The sequence below is a fragment of the Stigmatopora argus genome, chromosome 1 (genome assembly GCF_051989625.1).
Source record: "Stigmatopora argus isolate UIUO_Sarg chromosome 1, RoL_Sarg_1.0, whole genome shotgun sequence".
In the NCBI taxonomy this organism is placed as follows: Eukaryota; Metazoa; Chordata; class Actinopteri; order Syngnathiformes; family Syngnathidae; genus Stigmatopora; species Stigmatopora argus.
The window spans coordinates 21,688,704-21,708,216 of record NC_135387.1 but is presented as its reverse complement, the minus strand read 5'-3'; the positions used below and the strand labels follow the sequence as shown (position 1 = coordinate 21,708,216).

General features: G+C 39.6%; 2 protein-coding genes across 4 annotated transcripts; one reads left to right on the top strand and one right to left on the bottom strand.

Annotated features, from left to right (window-relative positions):
* Positions 1-17: 17 nt before the first annotated feature.
* On the top strand, positions 18-5,825 carry tnnt2a (troponin T type 2a (cardiac)). Of its 2 annotated transcripts, XM_077608431.1 has the most exons (14): positions 18-244; positions 327-337; positions 1,174-1,227; positions 1,732-1,797; positions 2,132-2,161; positions 2,317-2,338; positions 2,443-2,506; positions 3,481-3,597; positions 3,656-3,733; positions 4,233-4,343; positions 4,410-4,519; positions 4,617-4,707; positions 5,305-5,345; positions 5,650-5,825. In XM_077608431.1, exons 1-14 carry the CDS (start codon positions 207-209, stop codon positions 5,681-5,683), a joined length of 867 nt encoding a protein of 288 aa, XP_077464557.1. In that variant the 5' UTR covers positions 18-206; the 3' UTR covers positions 5,684-5,825. The 2 variants fall into 2 exon arrangements, with proteins under 2 accessions (XP_077464557.1, XP_077464556.1); XM_077608430.1 differs by lacking the exons at positions 18-244; positions 327-337 and adding an exon at positions 422-521.
* A 312-nt stretch (positions 5,826-6,137) lies between these two features.
* Positions 6,138-17,981, bottom strand: pkp1a (plakophilin 1a). 2 transcript variants are annotated; one of them, XM_077616650.1, is made up of 15 exons: positions 17,735-17,981; positions 15,656-15,777; positions 13,556-13,705; positions 13,320-13,477; positions 13,097-13,238; positions 11,986-12,193; positions 11,745-11,913; positions 11,376-11,493; positions 10,196-10,360; positions 9,940-10,116; positions 9,518-9,671; positions 9,239-9,425; positions 8,789-8,873; positions 7,314-7,422; positions 6,138-7,194 (listed from the first exon to the last, which is right to left on the bottom strand). In XM_077616650.1, the coding sequence occupies exons 1-14, from the start codon at positions 17,901-17,903 to the stop codon at positions 7,348-7,350; spliced, it is 2,079 nt and encodes a 692-aa protein (XP_077472776.1). In that variant the 5' UTR covers positions 17,904-17,981; the 3' UTR covers positions 6,138-7,194; positions 7,314-7,347. The 2 variants fall into 2 exon arrangements, with proteins under 2 accessions (XP_077472776.1, XP_077472784.1); XM_077616658.1 differs by having other exon boundaries at positions 6,138-7,189.
* Between the last annotated feature and the right edge of the window lie 1,532 nt (positions 17,982-19,513).

Below are 19,513 nucleotides of genomic sequence, written 5' to 3'. Positions count from 1 at the left end.
TTGGTTTCGCTGATAACACAAAGCTATCTAAATAGCTATTAATAGCACAACAAAAGCAGGTGCACACTTTTAACCTAACACTGTCTGTCTTTTTGGACCTTGAGGCTCCCCTCACAGACGTTTGCATGTTGGCAAAATATTGTTAGGAGACTTAGCTCACATCCAGATACAAAGGTATTTGCTTGCGTTCAAGGTCACTGCTGGTCATGTCGGACAACGAGGAGGTGGTAGAGGAGTATGAAGAGTAAGTAATTAATCATTGATTTAAAGCTGATGAGTGCAGATTTGGACGCCATAACTGTGATGAATGTTTTTGGCTTTCGCAGGGAGGTGGAAGGTAAGAAAAGTCATCATCACTCAAGGAGATTGAATGTGCGGGCAAAACAAAGAAATAGATGCTTGCACCAAAACAATCCTTCAGACTCAATATGGTAACATGACACGGCTGTTTGCTATCAAGAAAAATCTTGGACTGCATGACAGTGATCAGTCTCATGAATATGAGACTTTTTGCCAAAGAGGTAGAAAGCTATAAAGTGCTGATTGTTTTTTTTATTATTTCATTCAGAATCCTACTGTTTCTCCTGCAAAATTGCGTCTGCCAGATTATATTTGCAGATAAAACCATTATTGTTCTGATCTTGACATTTTATAATTATTTGGAAATGCCTTCAACAATCAAGGAACATACACAAACAATACAATATAATTTATTTTCTAAATGAGATGAATGTGTGATAAATGGAGCTAGCTGGGTTGTGATTTTCTGGAAGTTTATTGCTGTTGCTAGACATTTTCCCTGAGGCTCTGAAAACTTTGTTTCATGTTGTAAATTTATATATATTGAAATCATAATTATACTTATAGGTTATTTTGTTGCTTTTGTATTTAACTCATTCACTGCCATTGACATTTCAGTCAAAATGGAGTGGATGCCTATTGCCGTTAGTGACAGGCAATGTATCAATACTTTTGAAAAATAAAACATTTTAAGAACCCGATCATTTAACCAATTCCGATCCTCTGTTTAGTGAATGGATTTATTTTTTGGCGGGGGAGAAAAAAAGTTTACATAGCCTTGATGCAGTCTATTAAACATTCTTGTGAGGGTCAATATTGTAGGTTGTAAATCTTGGGGAATTCTGTTCAAGAGCATCCACTTTATTTCTCCAGAGGAAGAAGAGGAGGTAGAGGAAGAAGAGGAAGAAGAAGAAATGGAGGAGGAAGGTACAACTTTTTGGCTTAAATGTACATTTCGTTTGAAAATTCTGAAATGTTTGTGCTAGTAATATTGGATAACTAACTAGTAATCTTTTTATATCCTGATCAGTTGAGTTTAGGGAAAATAATACGTCAATGAACTCTTACAAGCCCGCACAGACATGTAGACATTTCCTGTATCCAAGTCTTATGTTCATTAAAAGCCAGAGGCAAACTCATTGCTGTTGTGTGTTATCCCTAAAGCTGTGTTGGCATGGTAACTAATTGTTCTTGTTTCCTGGATTCCAGTGAAACGCACACTCACACCTGCAGTGTTAGTTCCGGCCAATTTTAAAAGGAGAGTCTCGTAAAAAGACACCCTCATTATAAAAATAGATCTGATCTGAAGACTTGAAACTTGGTAATCAGCAAATGTCAGGCGAGGTTATCATTTGTGCTGAATTGCGTTGTAACAAGTGAGTACGTGCCAAGATTCACACTTCTATGTGACATTTTTTGTCTCACTACCAGACAAACCCACTGGTGAGGAGGAAGAAGCGGTAGAGGAGGAAGAAGAGGAGGCTGGCGAAGATCCAGGTGCAAGACTAAGAGAAAAAAAAGGATTGAGTCAAATGTATTATCATGGGTTTGTTGTAGATCTGAGACAGCTGAGAAAGTCATGAGTTATCTGAGTCAGCCGTCACTTTGTTATGTGACAGACTGCAGAAATTGACACACGGTGTGTGTTCGTCTACACCTCGTCACCATGCAGACACCTTCTCACCCTGAGGCAGTCATTGAGGCGCTATAAATCTTGTAGAAAGTTATCTTACGAGTGTCTGTGTGTGAATTGTTTACATTTGAAACACAAAGCTCTCTGCATTTGTTGTCATTTTACCTGTAGTCTGAGCACATTCTGCTTTGTTTACAGATGGCGAAGTCGAAGAGGAAGAAGGAGAAGGTAACCCTCACACCGACAATGAGTTCATGTCTGTCTCCTAGATTAATTTTTGTACAAAACATTTGGCATTGTCTCAACTTGCTCACTTGAATGCAAATGAGCATGTACAGTCTTGATTCACTCTTCTTGTTACATGCTGCCGCTTCTCAACAAAGAGGAAAGCAAACCTAAGTTCAAGTAAGCACTATCCTACTACTGACACTTATCTGATGCCACAATATCACTTTTGGGAAATTTAATAGAAGAGAAAATTGAAACGTTCTTATTGTGTTACTGCGTAGGCCGTTTATGATGCCCAACCTCATCCCGCCCAAGATTCCAGATGGAGAAAAAGTCGATTTTGATGTGAGTTATGGGATAGGCCAGGGGTCAGGAACCTTTTTGAAGGAAAGAGCCATAAACAATTCATATTGTTCAAATGTTAATCCTTGAGAGCCATACTCCAAATTTAAAAGTCAACATACATGAAAAGTGTGCCTTTCCACACTTTTAAAGTACAAAAAGTCTCTGAATTCTTTTGACAACATTGTTACGTTGTTGCTAATCAATGAGTATCAATGAGAAAATCCATGCAAAAGAGTGTAATGAAAAAAAAAGATTAAAAGGCGCTGGGGTAGTGTCAATGCCATGATACCAACGTAATGCTCCTATTCCTGCACTTTCTGCAGTTTACCTCACAGGTTAGTGGAGAGCCATATGCACCCATCAAAAGAGCCATATGTGGCTCCCGAGCCATAGGTTCCCTACCCCTGGGATAGGCGGTCCATAAATTTCTGCTGAAGGGTTTATTATTTTTGAAATACACCCACAAGTTAGTGCAAGGAATGTGTTCGTATTAGGCCTCCAGCATAAAAAAAAACACCCAAACAGTTTTATCATCTTATACTACTACTATTCCTAAAAATGATTAGGTTAATAATCATTAATTCATTTTCCAAGCCGCTTATTCTCACAAGGCTCCCGGGGGTGTTAGAGTAGTAGGCGGTGTTCACCCTAAATTGGTTGCCAGCCAATTAATAATCATGATTCATAATTAGGTGGTATTGAGAGGTAATTATAGTAATTTCACCATCATACATATAGCTATTAAAGATATTTTTTCACTGAGTGTCACAAAATGTGTAAGCGTAACAACAATGGCATTGCATTCTATTGATTTGGTTTTTATTTTCAAATTTGATTTTGTACAAGCACACAGAAATGAAAATATTTTACTTTTCGATCATATTTGTGGGCATTGTTTTGCAGATTTTTTGTTTAGTTTTCCTAATGATAGATTAATACAAAAAGTTCATACCAACCCGCTTTCCCTTATGAAGGATATTCATCGCAAACGGATGGAGAAGGACTTAATGGAACTTCAGACTTTGATTGAGGTTCATTTTGAGAGCAGGAAGAAGGAAGAAGAAGATATCATTCATCTTAAAGAGAGGATAGTGAGTGCCCTTAACAAACGTACTCATAGACAGACAAAAGACAGTCTTTTGCTTGCAGGAGAGGCGCCGCTCTGAGCGGGCTGAGCAGCAAAGAATCCGCAGTGAGCGAGAAAAGGAGCGACAGAAACGTCTTGAGGTACAAAAAAGATGAGGCTTTGCCAAGGACTTTATTTGGGATGACCTCTTAAACACACGGTTACTTAAATACAATGAAGTGAAACGCACGTTGTGAGATCATTTGAGTGTGATGGTTCGAGTATTGTGTTTTCTGGACTATAAGTCGCATTTTTTTCCATTGTTTGGCTCGTCCTGGACTAATACTCAAGTGTGACTTATTTATGTTTATTTTTCTCGCTGACTATGTCAGCACGTTATGGTTTTTTTTGAGTCAGCTGAAAAACTTTTATGTTCACAGATCCAATTTAGCCCATATATCTCCATTTTCCTCTTAGTACTTTAACATCTGTTTATCTTGGTTTGTGATCAAAGAAGAAATTGCCCCCCTAAAAGTGCGACTTGTATATAATTTTTCCTCGTGCATCATTTGGCTGGTGAGACTCGGTTTCGACTTATAGTCCGAAAAATACGGTAGTTTGACAGAGAGTTTTGTGACTGGTCCATGGGTTCCTCATCAGGAGGAGCGCACTCGTAAAGAGGATGAGGAGAACAAGAAAAGAGCAGAGGAGGATGCCAAGAAGAAGAAAACCCTGACCAGTCTGCACTTTGGAGGTTACATGCAGAAACTGGTGAGAATGTGACAGGCCTTGAATAAAAGCAGATTGTCAGAGTGCTTCCATTTAACTTTCTCTCAGACAGAGAAGCGAAGTGGCAAGAAGCAGACGGAGAGGGAGAAGAAAAAGAAGATTCTGAATGAAAGACGAAAATCTCTGGATGTTGACAACTTGAACCAGGAGCAACTCAAGTATGTGGAAATATTGAATCATCCCACTATTCAAATGTTGACTCTTCTTGAAAATGAACTAAATCCTCTTTTGACTGTCTGAAATGATGACTCACAGAGTCAAAGCTAAGGAGTTGTGGGAGTGGATGCAACAGCTGGAAGCTGAGAAGTTTGAGCTGCAGTCACAGATCACCAGCAAGAAATATGAGGTGCATTTGTGTGTGTGTGTGTGTGTGTGTGTGTGTGTGTGTGTGTGTGTGTGTGTGTGTGTTTGTGTCCTAGTTAATGATGCCACAAAATAGGCACACCCAACCAACGGAAGCTTTATGGGTTTGGCAAAAGTACTTTACTCTGAACTATTAGTGACACTGGTATTAAATGGTATTAAAAAATAGTGGGTATAGAAGTGCTGCTCGATCTCAAAGTTGAGTATATTTTCCCCTTTTTAATTAAAAAAAGGTTACACATGCCTTTTCAAATGACATATTTTGGGATGTGCCAAAAAAGTCATTAACGTCAATAAGTCATTTTAAGAAAAACAGTCACATCCCGAATGAATGGAAAAACTTTATAGATGATAAACTCTATAGGTATATATATATATATATATATATATATATATATATATATATATATATATATATATATATATATATATATATATATATATATATATATATATATTACCAAAAAACTGGAATTTGAAGAGGGGAGACATTTATGGTACAATGTACTGGTTAATCTAGGTGTCACCTATGAGAGTTAAGAAATTGCATGAGTGTCATACTTTATTTTCTTCATTTCAGATCAACGTGCTAAGGAACCGCGTCAGTGACCAGCAGAAAACGTAAAATCGCCTCTAAAATGACTAATTCTGCATGTCTATATTGAGTCCAAATCTTGTTTTGGCGATGCTGCATAATGACTAAAAGGGAGTAATGGTGAGCTGTTGAAAACATTCCTGTCTCTAATGTTCTAACTGGACGAGCTGGCTGCAAAGTTGGGTGCGGTTCAGCTGACAACAATCCACACCTCCAGTTCAGAATATTTCACACAGCATGCTGTGAAGTGACTTGTTATTTTTGGAATGGGAGGTTGACGAGAACGCCTGAGATAAAAGATGCTCCTGATGCACTCTGTATTTTCGACAGATCCAAGAGGACCAAGAGGGGCTTGAGGAAATAGATGCTGATCTATGATAGATCCACCTTGCAGTGACTAAGAACACTCCCAACTTCAATTTCAAATGAATGCATGACATGAATTCAAAACATGATTATCGATTACAAATTGGTTTAATGGCTGTAAATAAAGACTTTCAGCTTGATCAATGTTTTGCCCCCTTGAATAGATTGCCATTTAGACATTTATACTCTGGAAAATGTAAAGGGGAAACACTGCCTAAAAGAAAAGCTCAATCTGCCCATAGAAAGGATAATGTGATTTTCTGAGAAACAGGCTCTAACATGACGGCCTCTTAACATGCTCGTCATACTTACACTCATATGAAAAATTCACAAGATAGGACAGCAATAGAAACCACAAGCCAGCGAATACATAAAATTTAATAATGTTGTTATAAAACTATACTACACTTGAACTTGCAGTGACTCTTTGAATACAACTGGCATAACAAGGACGCATTCATTTTTTAATTGAGCATTTTATTCATAAAAACAGGGTATGTTAAAATAAAAAGCATTCTGTAACATAACATCTCACTCGGTTTGCATGCTTGCAACTAATAGAAAAGGAAATTTTATAATTGATTGTGTATATTAGTAATTATACTGTTGCGGTGAGTTAATGAATTGCCAGTAGTCTGTTACTATCCACACTGTAAACATGCAAAACTTTTCAAAACTATCACATAGTTTGTGCAATCTAATATTTTCAAAACATATCAATGAGTTAGAACAATTTAAATAGTGAAGCCTAAAAAGTTTTTCCTTTAACAGCAATTAAACCATAATTTAATTAATTCGTCTTCTATAGCACTTATTGTCACAAAGGTCACTTGGGGTGCTGGAGCCTATCCGACAGTTGCAGGGCACGCGACAAAAAAAAACGTTCACATTCATATTCACGGCTACGGAAAATATGGAGCGTTCAATCAATGGAGAATTTACGTTGTTGGTATGTGGGAGGGAACCGGAGTACCCAGAGAAATCTCACACAGCTACGGTAAGAACATGCTAACTCAAAACAGGATAGCATGAATCTGGGAATTTGAAACCTTGTTTTCAGAACTGCACTGTGCTGTGCTAACCAATCATCTTCCCCTAACTTAATATTTATCAAAAAAATTAAGAGTTAGTGCTCACATAGAATTTATATTAACAATAAAACACAAATCCCCTTTCTTTCACGGTCGTCAACATCTCAAGGCCACAAAAAAAGACTGTTTTGGATTTTTTTTTTTTACCATGAAGTTCACAAGTTAAAGCAAGCACACACACACAAACAAAAAAACATTTGCCCAATAATGTACACAGACACAAACCAATCCAGTTAAATATTCTACAACACCGCAGGATTATTGATGAAATTAAAAGCATTTTTCCTCATCCTAAATAACATGTGCAGCGAAGATAAGATTTAACATAAACTTGCAATGCGTTGTTTGTGAAGGCAGTCATTTTACCCTCCGTGTTGCAAGCTTCAACAGTGTCTTAACATGCTGATTTCCATCTAGACTGCGTACACACACCAACACGTATGAGAAAAGCAGAGACAAACGGCAAAGGGTTTTAATCCTACTTTTCTGCATTTAGTAAACCGCAATGGCGAAGACACAAACATTCTGATAACATACCTCCGAGCAAAGGTCCTGTCGACTCCCACTTCAATCACTCGATAATCTGCACAGACCTGTATGCTGCCATGGTGCTGTCGTTGATGAATAAGGACTTGCTCATTCCTAGCTGTGGAACAAGCAATAAAAAAAAAGTTTGAGGAATTGCACCTCTGCAGGTCTCTAAAGCAAATCTTATTAGAGGTGGTGAAGAGTTGACATGCATTGGTCAGCGTGCTGGTCCGGCACACAACTCTTTTACACATACATGTCTAGAATATGATTTTTACATTTTTTTATTGTACACTACCAAAAAAAAAATCAGTGCTGGGCAATATTCCCGATCTTCAATTGCAATAAAAATGACATGATTGTCATGAGTAACTGCAAAGTCTGGTAGTAAATTCAACTAAACTGGACAAAGTCACAGTGGCATCACCCATAGCAATTGCTGCCTGCCATTTGACGGTACTCATTTGGGGTACGCAACCTAAGTCAACCCAAAAGGTGCCGACGGTGTAAAGATGCTCAGTGGTCCCTGCTTCCTCATTCATTTTTTGGAGAGATCGATTATGACTTAACAGTTGTGGTAAAATAAATAATAGTGATTAAAAAATGGCGCTTGTACAGTTGCCATGAAGCATTTATGTCGTCAAATTCAAAGTTTGTAGGAGGGGAACGATGCAAGATTGCTCTGTTTTGAAGCCAGGGGAGCAGAACGCAGTAGCCAATAGCCAGTAGCACTGGCTTTTTCCAGGATTTACTTTTGAGAGACAAGAGGTGGCGCCTTAACTGAGGCCCATTGTTCTCAAATCAATCTGTTCACAAACAAAAAAAGATGAAGCATAAAAGAACAAGCTTAACCTCTTCTTTGGAATCTCTAATGTTAATGAGTAATTAAACATAATTAATCAGTTAAAATAAAAATAATTAATCAGTTAAATGGGAGTTAATTTCATAACTCGTTCAGCCTTTTAAAAAAGTTGTTGAATGGGAAAAAAAGATAAACGAGTAGGTTGTTTTTAAAAATTCCTAAAAGTTTCTTGCAATTGGATGTAAAAGTTGGATACAACTGAAATACACTTAGATATTCTTTTTTTGCGTTACAACGAATTCCTACAAGGTACACGTCCATCAGTTTGCCAAACTTCTCTCTATGCAAACTGCTGCGGATAATGTGTGCGAGTTTTGTTGACAGCCACATGCCAGAACCTCTGTGCCCTGACCTTTTTACAATTCATCCCTTTGCCACTAGTACTCCCCCCCCAAACACACAGTGAGTACAGAGAACCAGTCTGCCAGGATGCCAAAGAGAGTGTTTCTGTATTCACTCAACAACTTGGGTGGGGTTTGACAGAGAAAGTGAATTGAATGCGCAGCCAGAATAATAAAGCATGCGTAAATATACACTACTGGCCATTTTTTGGTGGGTGTGACAAAGCGTGGAAGAAAAAAAAAACCTCTGTGTGCTGCATAATACTATAATTGACTTTTACCTTTTTCAAAACGTTTTGCAGGTTCTTGTCATTCCATAAGTGATAAAGGAGCACAGAGGCAGCTTTGCTTCCTTTAGGAAAAACACTGGAAGGAAAAAACAGAATTACTAAATTACTAAACTGTATATTTCAGCCAGATTTTAGCTTTCCACATGCAATCTCACAATATTCGTACTCCATGATGCATGATGATTGTGGGTTTCTCGTTCATCGCGTTGCTAGCTACTGCAAATTGTGTATAATGTGACGAATAGAAAAGAAAATATATATATATTAATGTTTTCGGAGTTTTATCAATAAAACATGAAAAACGGGCTAGAAATCAGTTTGTTTTTAATTGAAGTCTCATGACCTAATTTTGTCATTGTTGTTCAAACAAAAGTTGACAGTACAGGTGTAGTCGATGTTTATTTTCACAATAAAACACTGTTTTGAATAGTTGAAACTCACCCATTCCCACTGAGATCGGCCAGCGAGGAAACCAAATTGCTATCGATGAATTTCTTATTTGCCTCCGTGTCCGCCATGATGAGATTACGCACAGTGTTGCAAGCTGCCGCTACGCTTTCGTCGGAGTTGCCCAGTTCTCGGGGGCCAGCAGAGAGGAGGCCGGTGAGCTCCGGTAAAACCTGCCTTGCTACAGAAAGGACAGAGGAAACACTCAGGGGTGCTTTCTGGAAGAGACTCGATTCGACGCTTGCTGGGAAATGAACATACGATGTTTCTTACCCATGGAGGCCTGCACGCCGCTGCTTCGGCCAATGTTACCAAGCAAGGTGACTGCTGCCTTCTGCAGGCTCTGCTTTTTTGATCTCAACAGAGGGGTAATGTGCCCCAGAGCCCCCAGCTTCTGGACCAGAATTTGGCTCATGGCATTAGACCCCTGAAACAAAAACACTATTAATATGTTGAACATGAGTCTAGGCAAAGTGTGCATTCTATGTTGTTGTTGTTTTTTTAAATCTTTTTTTTATTCTCCTGTGAAGTAGAATAAAAATGAACAGGGTGCTAAAGGTTATTAGGGAAGTGATGGCAGAGATATGTTTAAAATATTTACCACGGAGCTAAAAAAAAAAAAATCTGCCATTTGAGAAAAGAGTGTATTGAGTTTCGAAGAATTTAACTGTAGTCCCAATCTTTCATGGACTCACAGCATGTTTGCTGGCAGTTAGATTCTGCAGTGCTCCACAGCAGGCCTCCAGTGTGGCGTCTTTCTGGGACGAGCCGAGTAGAGACAAGTAGGTCCGCAAGGCTTTGGGATGGCACAACCACTTGGCACCTTTTGGATCAGCGTCATCAAGCATTCCTTGAAATGACTCAAATGAATACTGAAGAGAAAAGGTTGGGGAAAATCCATTAACTTGGATAAAATAGTGCACGGCGGTCAAGGATTTGGTTGATATTTACCTGCTGTGGAACCTTGCTGCTCTTGGGACTGAAGCATCCAACTGTAGGGCTTTTCCTGCCGGACTGGCTCTCTGTTGAAGGGATAAGGTCAGCAAAACACTTGGGGGATTCAGCCTCCAGCTGGTAGGTCAGATTTTGGAGGATGCATGCACAGTTCTCCACAGACTGCATGAGAGATAGAAGTAGGCAGTAAATTCAAGTAGTTGCTTAGTGTTGATTTTTTTTTTTTTTTTACTGTTAACAGCTGTGTGTAAAAAATCTACTTACTAAATGTTTGGAAACATCCCGATGGGATGTATATATTAAAGGATTTCCTTCACTATTAATAACATCTAAGCCACCGAACACAAGATCTTTCCTTTTCAAGGTCGGTTGTTTGATTTTAAACAAGAAACAAAAGGTTGAATACTGAGTAATGTGTACAGATGCCAAAGGCAAGAATGACAGGTTAAGCCAGTGCAACCTATTTTTAAGAAAGCTGCATGTGTGTGCGTGCAAATGATCTGAAGAGTGTAATCATTATATAAACTGTGAGTGTCACATGAGACATGGGATTTAATGTGCACTTCACAAGCACCAAAACTCCCAGTCAGACAACAACAATGAAGTGATTGATGCAATGTGATCCTGAATTTGAAATTTCATCTCCCAAAAGGCATTTCTTCATCTATTTTGTTTCAGGTTTTAGTACGAGGATGTGATAGCTTCAGCATTTGACAGTTTAGACTCTGCATTTTTTTTCTCCAGATTATCACATTGCCTTCGTTAACCTTGGTTGTCCAATTCATGTTGGAGCAATGCTACAAAATGGCTGCTTGGCAAGTCCCAGGATGCAAATCATCATCAGTTTACAACACTGTATGGCTGTCATAAAGCTCCAAGGGATATCACAATCTATGATGCATTTGCCTGTATCCAAACAGGGTCTTCTTTTGACCAACCATGGAGAAAAAAGCCAGCTGCCCTTAATATCAGTGAAAACACCAAACTTCAAGAGCAAGTGTCTTGGTAAACTAATCTGATTGGAATCCCTCATCAAATGAAGCTTTATTCAGCGGGTGCTTTCGAGTGTGACGTATATGAACTCTTGATAATGATTTGTCTCTGGACACTAACTAACACCGATTTTAAGCTCGAGTACGATGATAAGCAGGCCTATGAGAGGATGAGTTGAGGTGACCTTGTCATCGGGGTTGTCGTCAGCCACACATGACTGGAGGTAGCACATCAGAGAGTCGATAAGACCTCGGCAGTCTCTCATGGCCGCCCTCTCTCTCAGCTGCGCACAGCTCAGGTTGCTGCAAATGATTGAAATATTTGGTTTAATGTTACTATTTTTTGGTCGGGTTGGTAGACAAGAACTGGACAACAACTGAGTGCCAAATGGAAAAATGTCAAAGCATTCAATAATGTTGATATCCATCTTAAGGTTCGGGTAGTGGTATGTGCTTTAAATTGACTAGTAATCCAATACAGCGGAACCACCGTACACGGACCTTCAGATAAGGATGTGGTATGTAGAAAACCCAAATATACAGTCTCCTCTTACCGCAGACACCCTGTTGTGTTGTAGAAAACCTCAGGGTGTATGTTGTTGGTGACACTGTCATCTGACCAGCGAGTGAACGGCACCACTACATTCTCCGTCAGGGTGGGCAGTCCTGTGGCTATAATTTCTCCCTTCACCTCGTCAGCAGAGGACAAGTTCCACAGGAGGCCTACGATTGTCAAAAAAAACTCTCGGTTCCCCTTCTCGTCAATGAAAATTTGCATCTGGTCAAATCCCCTACCAGTGGTCTGCTTCCGGGTCTCGCTGCAATCCGTCTCCTTTAGTAACTGCAAGGCTTTAGCGATACCGCCGCAGTGCTGGACCTGCAGTTTATTCTTCTGGTTCTTGAACACAAGGTTCCTTAAGGCCCCAGCAGCCGCCTGGCTCACGGCAGCACTTGGGCTATGTAGCAGTGTAACAAGATTGGGGATCCCACCCAGCTGGAGAACCTGAACGAGTTACACTTGTATGAGCGTAAACAAGTGGATTAGGCTACAAAACTAATGAAAAAGTTAAAGATGCAACACTACTGTATGAGGTTATCAGACAAATAGCTTTAGTAAAAAAACATATTTGTCTGAACAAAAAAAATCCCAATCCCCCATTTTGTTTCTGGCATTTGAAAAATGTTTAAACTAATGGAGAAGATTCATTGCATACCTGTCAACCTCTGCCGATAACTGCCCTTATAAATGATTATGATTCCCCTTACAAACCCCCAAAAAACCTTACAAACACCGTACGAGTCGTACGGTGTTTGTAAGGTTTTTTTGGGGTTTGTAAGGGGAATCATAATCATTTATAAGGGCAGTTATCGGCAGAGGTTGACAGGTATGTCATTGTCATTTGTGGATTTGCCTTTAGCTTCTTCTTTGTTCGATAACTATTCATCCACATGTACAGAGATGCACATTCACTGACGCCTTTTAAAGTCCGTTTTTAAATATCTCCCTTGATAAATCACAATGTATAGGCTAAATTAATTTCTTCGGAATGTTAGAGTAGAAAACTGACTGAAAAATGTTTCCCTTATGGCACTGGTTATGCACAGTCGAGCAGCTTCCAAAATTTCCCACATACGATGTCAAGCATTTTTGCTTGCCAAAAAGAAACCAACGTTAATTGTTAAATGTTCTCTCACCACTCCCTTGGCTGCTCAACCTCTCTGTCCTGTTTTCTCTCGCTGCCGTTAGTCCCTTCACACTTTCAATGTCAAAGCAACCGACCGAGCCAGACAGTCCCTCAAAGGGCACGTGTTCCAATTGAAGTGCTTTCCTTACATAACTTGACAAGTCAAATGTATTCTCCCGTAATAGTAAGATCTCGGGAAAGTGCCCAATTCGTACTCTTACCTCCTGCTTGGCATGATCTTCTTTAAAAGTGACTTGCTGAATGACAGTGGCACCCCACTGCTGGAACTTCTCCTCAGAGTGAGACAAAAACTCGACAGCTTCCTTAATGGTTAAATCTGATCCGCTGGGACTATTGTTGATGCTGCAGATGTACACATTTTGTTCAGTAAAGAGCGCACATTTCTCCTGCTCCACAAGCTAGCTCTAAAAGAAACAAACTCACGGCAATTGTTGTTCATTTTTGGTCGTTTTGACACTATGAGACTGGTCAGGAGGCCTCTCCAAGACTCGTTGTTTGCCTGTAGCGGTGTGGACACCATTGCTCATGGAGTGTGTGCTGACTCTCTTCACTTGATTCTGGACGGTCTGCCCTTTGGCTCTCTACAGAGTAATACGTGCAAATCTACTAAATGAATCATGAAAACATTTTTGCAATGTGCTTTATGACCAAGTGCTTACCCTGATGCTTACAGACCCCAAGGCAGGATCACTGCGGCTGGCTTTCATCACATCAGGCCATGTGAGGACAGGCTCCCTTCCACCAAAGGAACTTTGGTGTCTAGTTCCCAGGCTTTTGGTCGACAGAGAGCGACTCTTTTGGGCATATTGCTGTGGAAACCAACAAAGAAATAACAAAACTTGAGTTTATAAGGAGAAACACAATATAAAGTATTCTCATCTAAAGGAAAGTCATTGTTTTCTGCCTGCGAAAACACAGTAGTAGATTCTGCAGAAATGTTGCATGCCTTTGCTTCCTTTACTCTTCAGTTTATGTTGAGAACACTGAACAATCACACAAACCAGGAGCAGGTAATGTAATAGCTGCAATTGGAGACTCTCTACCAGTACCGGTAAACACTGTAGTGCTTTGTGCGCAGCGGTAGCTCAACCTGAATTCACAAGAGTCCTCCACATTGTGACAAACAGCTTGATTTAATCTTAATTAAATTTATTTTTGTATGCGAGTGCCTTTGATTAAACATTTCAGGAAAATGCAGCAAAGTTAATCACAGCAGATGATTAGCACAGAACGCTGTCACTTTAACCTCAGTATACTATATAGTGTTTTTTTATCTTCCAGCCTCGAAGCACTTATACGTAGCAAATTTGACATGTGTCAACACTGTTACCTAATAAATGATTACATCAAACTGACTCAGAAATAACATCACCTGCAAGAATAGTAGTTTTCATCCAAAATCGTAATAGGGAATGTAGATTGTATAATGTATACCAGGGGTGGGCAAACTATTTCACAAAGAGTGGATTGCAGTCATGTGCTTCTTGTTTTCTGCAGAAATCTCATTTGGGTAAAGTGTCTGTGCTGGATCAGTTGGAACAAAAACCTGTACCCAAAGCGGCTCTCGAGGACCGGTTTACCCACCCCTCATGTATACGGTACTTGAACTGGTATAGTATTTTCTCCCATTGAGCATCTCTCAATTTTTTATGTGACACTGATATTTCAGCAATCAATAGAAATCCAATCATAAAAAAGACAATACAAATGTTAAAAGACCATAAACTAATAACAAATGCAGTCCATTCATGTGCTAGTGTGCCTTACGCCTTATGTATGAAAATAAAATCAATCATTAATGGTGCGGATTTTAGTCCAAGAAAATAAAGTATAACTGTAATATTTTAAGAAATCTTTGTTCTTTGTTTGGTCGAGTGGAAATCACTCATTCATTAATCCAATGAAATGCTGATTGTTTCACACGAGTCATTCGGCCACTTTACAGGCAAACCTGACATTTTTCATCATTTCATTCCTAAGCAAGGCTACTCAATCAGAAATCAAGAGGCCTTTCCAATGAACAAACACGCCTCTAAGCTCCATTCCATTTCTTACTACTCAATCAATTCTCATTAACTAGGGACTGTTTGGGCTTGTATTGTTGTTCTAACTGTCAGCGGTTATTGATGATTTCAAGAGTTTCTTGCTCCAAAAATATATTTTTTCGTCATTGGCATTGTATCTAATCATATCAAGACCTGATATTCTGCATGCATCGTACAGTAGTTACCATAAAGTAATAGTTTAAGGAGTTCCCTTACATTATAGTAAAACTTGCCTATTCAAATGCAACCCTAACCTAACCATTATGACATTTACAAAGGATGACTAATTCTTTGGTTTGGTGATATCCTCCTTTGTTTACGCATTCAATCGATAGTCAGTCACATTTCTGTCTGTTTAACTTGTACCACTGTTAATCTTCTTCACCTGAAATGGCCAGAACGACAACACTCCTTTGTAGGATATAATTCATATTCAAAAGGATTCTTTCAAAGACAAGTGCTATAATAATTTGGGTGAGAAGGAAAATTGAAATACACTAGGGTCACTCGGTGCAAACACTGGACTGCCAATCTCAGAGAGCCCAAATGCAGAAACCATTAACAATGTTCCAAAACAAACGAGTAAATCGGAAAATATCCCACATGGAAATCTATCAGGAGATTATCTAAAACACTGTAAAATGTGTGCCTTTTGGCTTTCCTGAAGTCCACTTGCAGAAAAAAGCGGCGGTGTTAGAGATGAGAAACAATTACCACTTTGTTGTATGTCGTCGACTTTGTGGAGCTGCTGCGGCCGAAAAGGCCGTTGGCTTTGCTAGGCAAAAACTGGAATGTTCCGAATTCGTCAAGCGCTGACAAAGGTGGCGACGTGGGGCCTGCGAAAAAAATGCACTAATGAGTTTGGGGAAAAAGACACGGAGGACCATAGAGCTGAATTTCCAAGGGACTTTTCATTTTTTGTTTGAAACATTTCTATTTGGCTTCAGGAAAGAAATGACAAGAAAAGCACTTTTCACAAACGAGCAAATGAGACGACTTGTTTCAATAGTGTTCACTCATGTTTCTACCTTTGCAACTGTTTAGAAAATACAAGTTAAAAATGATAACGTAAAAAAAGGCTTTCTACTTTTCCCACATTGGTATTTAGGTGTGGGACAGACATGACATCATGTCGCCAACACCAACGTGTTTTGGCAGATTTTTTTGTCTTGCATGAGTCATAAAACTAGTTTGAGTTTCTACAGTATTCAAACAGTTTTTGTCTGCATTTAAAAAATAAAGATTATGTATACATATATCAATTTAGTATAACAATATTAACATTGATACAAGTGTGGGCTGCATGACCCAAAATGTGATGTCCATGCATGTGCATGTCTCCATTATACTTGTACGTATTATTATTAATTCATTCCTTCAATTTCAATATTGCTTGGCCACGCCAGTGTCACGGGGTGCTGGAGCCTTTCCCAGCTGACTTTTGGCTAAAAGTGCTCAGAACAGGTCTGAGGAGACCTAATCAACTGCACACAACATTCCACATGGAGTGTCAGCAAATTGTTACATGAGACTGCATAAAACCAATCTGACTGCATATGGTCTGTATTTAGATTCTCAGCAACTTTCTCCCTATTCTTTTTGCAAGAACCTAAGCCTTAAAAGCTTCTGTGTGAGGGGTCGATAGCCACTGGGCCGCATTCCGCTGTTAGAGGAAGCAAAAAAAAAGTTGGACATTGAGTGTTTTTGACCATGGGTCACAAACACTGTTAGAAATAACGGGGCAAATGGAGTTCATTGCACTCTGTTTGTGAATTGTGATTACTGGAACTACACATTTACTGGGGCAATTTATCCGTTTATGCAGTATCTTATAGTGCAACATAGTTCATTCAAATTTACATTCGCGCTCAGACTAATACCTAGGGGCTATTAGAGTATTCAAACAGCCTACCTACCCTGCATGTTTTTTCCAGGTCATAAAAAGTGGTTTGAGTCAAGTGCTAAAAGGTACAAAAGCATTACTTTTGCCATGAAAAACACTTTTAGGAAGGGTGAGACCAAGGACCAAACTCTTGAGTCCATTGAATTGTAACTTATTGTGTTTAAACAAAAGCCTAAAGCCGTGTTTTTCCTGCAACACGTGTTGAGCCAAGCCACTCTTAACATCTGAATGACGTAGTACTAATATACATACAATACTAATGAAAAATGGCATGGCACACAAATGTCACTAAAAGTGGATACACATGTCTTCATGCATTTAATTGTTCAATCTGGCATTCGATACCACAGGTATTCACAGATATTTTTTTTTATAAACGGGACAGTGACTGGCCAGAAGCACATCCAGCCCGCCACATCAATTTTGTTGGGGCATCTTCCAACCTGCCGAACATCTTCTGATACCAAATCCATTTCCTTTTAAAATGTATTAACAATAAAGTGATACAGTTGATCAGGGAGAGTTAAACTACAAAATGCCAATGGAAAAGGGAACAATAATAAAACTTTTTGGACACCATTGCCCTAAAAAGAAAAGCACCCCAAAAGAAATACATAAAATGACCAAGCAAAATCGTGAACTCAACTGAGCTGATCATCGATTTCTCTGGTTCCAGATGGAAATATCATACCTGTCAACCTCTGCCGATAACTGCCCTTATAAATGATTATGATTCCCCTTACAAACCCCCCAAAAAACCTTACAAACACCGTACGGTGTTTGTAAGGTTTTTTGGGGGGTTTGTAAGGGGAATCCTAATCATTTATAAGGGCAGTTATCGGCAGAGGTTGACAGGTATGAAATATTAGGAATATAAAAGTGATGCGTACTTGTAGGAGTGCCGTTCTTGCCGTGTTTGGACTTGCTCCTCTTGACGGTCTGCACTTGATCCAGCACGCGGTGCGTTCCCATGTGCAGGTGGGCGTCCGACGGTAGAGCCAACGAGGTGTCGTCCGTTCTGCCGGCCGTCACGGCCGAACGCAGCGGCTCGTCGAGCATCGTTTTCCTTCTCGGTGCTCTGTCGCTGGATGGAAAAGGCTGCCTGACCCACTGACTGCCTGCCCCACTGCACGCCTGGCTGTCAGAAACAAAAACACGAGAGGCGGACACCGAGCACCGCCCACCGAGCTCCACCCAGTCAGTCGCTCCCAATGGCTGCGCCGCGCCCAGTCGAGACGGGAAAGCCGACAACAGTCGCAGAGTGACGATTCTTAATAACTGCTGACATGAAAAGTGGCCCTTGGGGCCGTGACCCGTGACTCGTGTCTTGCACTAGTCTGCTCCATGAGAAGCTACAAATCTAGACATCTGTGCACTGTGCAAAAAAAGTACAGGTGTGACAGCCTCATTCAAAATTGGAATACATTATTTTTTTCTACGCAAAATTTGGATAAAAACTGTATCACACAACACGAAAACGATTTATTTGGGCGATTTTGTTTTGCAAATGTATACATAAAAAGCAGTCAAATGGTTTGTGCATCGGCCTGGCAGTTCTGGGGTCGATGCCAGGCCGCTCCTCACTGTGGAGTTTGCATGTTCTCCCCGGGTTTATGTGGGATTTCTCCGGGTACTCCGGTTTTTCTCATGTCCCCAAAACATGCAGGGTAGGCTGTTTTGAATACTCTAATTGCCCCTAGGTATCAGTGTGAACGTGAATGTAAATTTAAATGAACTGTGGGGAATGTTGCACTATAACATATACTCCATAAATTGATAAATTGCCCCAGTAATTTTACTGACATTCCTGAGGGGGGGAACAAGCATGCTGGTTCATAAATGCTTAATTGTTGGTGTCGAAACAGTAACCATTACAAGTGTTGCCACAGGCTGCCGTCTTTAATGGCTCCTTCTTTGTTAAGATGATGACTTCTTTTTCCATTATCTACCAAGGATTCTTTTCTTCAGTGAGCAGAGCAATTTATTCTCCTTTGTTGGCTCAAGTTAATTGGGTTTTATAGAGTGTTAAAATACATACTTGGTAGTAAAAGTGTTAAGAATGAATACTGTAATTTGGGGATTTTAAGACACAAATACTAATTTTATTTATTCACATGTAAACTACACCTTTAGACTGTGTTATGGGTTATTTACTCCAAACGATGTGTAGTTTAATTAGCCTGTTTAAAACTATGAACAGGACATAGTGGACTATTCGCCGCAGGGTTCAAAGCTGTGGGATAAAAGTACAGTGGGTTATTGACAGAAAATTATACAAATAACGCACATTTAAACCCTTTAATTTAAAAGCTTTGCATAAAATTGGCTTCTTTGATCAGTCTCACTGAACATACTTTAGCCAGGTGGCCAAATTCATTTTGGTCTTCTTTTTTATCAACCATGAGTCAAGCTCAATGGTAGCAATTGATGCCACCAGCATTCTACGAGTGGCCATCAGGACACACTATGTTCAGTTTTTAAACTAGGATAGAACTTCTTAGCTACATACTATGGTATTCAGATGGCATCATTTTGCATCGAGGTCAATTCCTAATAGTTCTTTGAAGACACAACTCCATATTTGGATTTTTTTTGCTTTCTGTGTCTTGCCCCTTTGCGTAACCTTCTTACAGGTAGACAGATGAGTCATGCTCACCCACTTTGAAGCT

Coding starts and splice junctions, on each gene's coding strand:
- tnnt2a (XM_077608430.1), top strand. CDS start 437: ATGACACGGCTGTTTGCTATCAAGAAAAATCTTGGACTGCATGACAGT. Junction 2,162..2,316: donor CGAAGAGGAAGAAGGAGAAG/GTAACCCTCACA, acceptor TTCTCAACAAAG/AGGAAAGCAAACCTAAGTTC. Junction 2,339..2,442: donor GAAAGCAAACCTAAGTTCAA/GTAAGCACTATC, acceptor GTTACTGCGTAG/GCCGTTTATGATGCCCAACC.
- pkp1a (XM_077616650.1), bottom strand. CDS start 17,903: ATGCTCGACGAGCCGCTGCGTTCGGCCGTGACGGCCGGCAGAACGGAC. Junction 15,778..17,734: donor CAAGAACGGCACTCCTACAA/GTACGCATCACT, acceptor TTTTTTTCGCAG/GCCCCACGTCGCCACCTTTG. Junction 11,914..11,985: donor GACCCGGAAGCAGACCACTG/GTAGGGGATTTG, acceptor TGACAATCGTAG/GCCTCCTGTGGAACTTGTCC.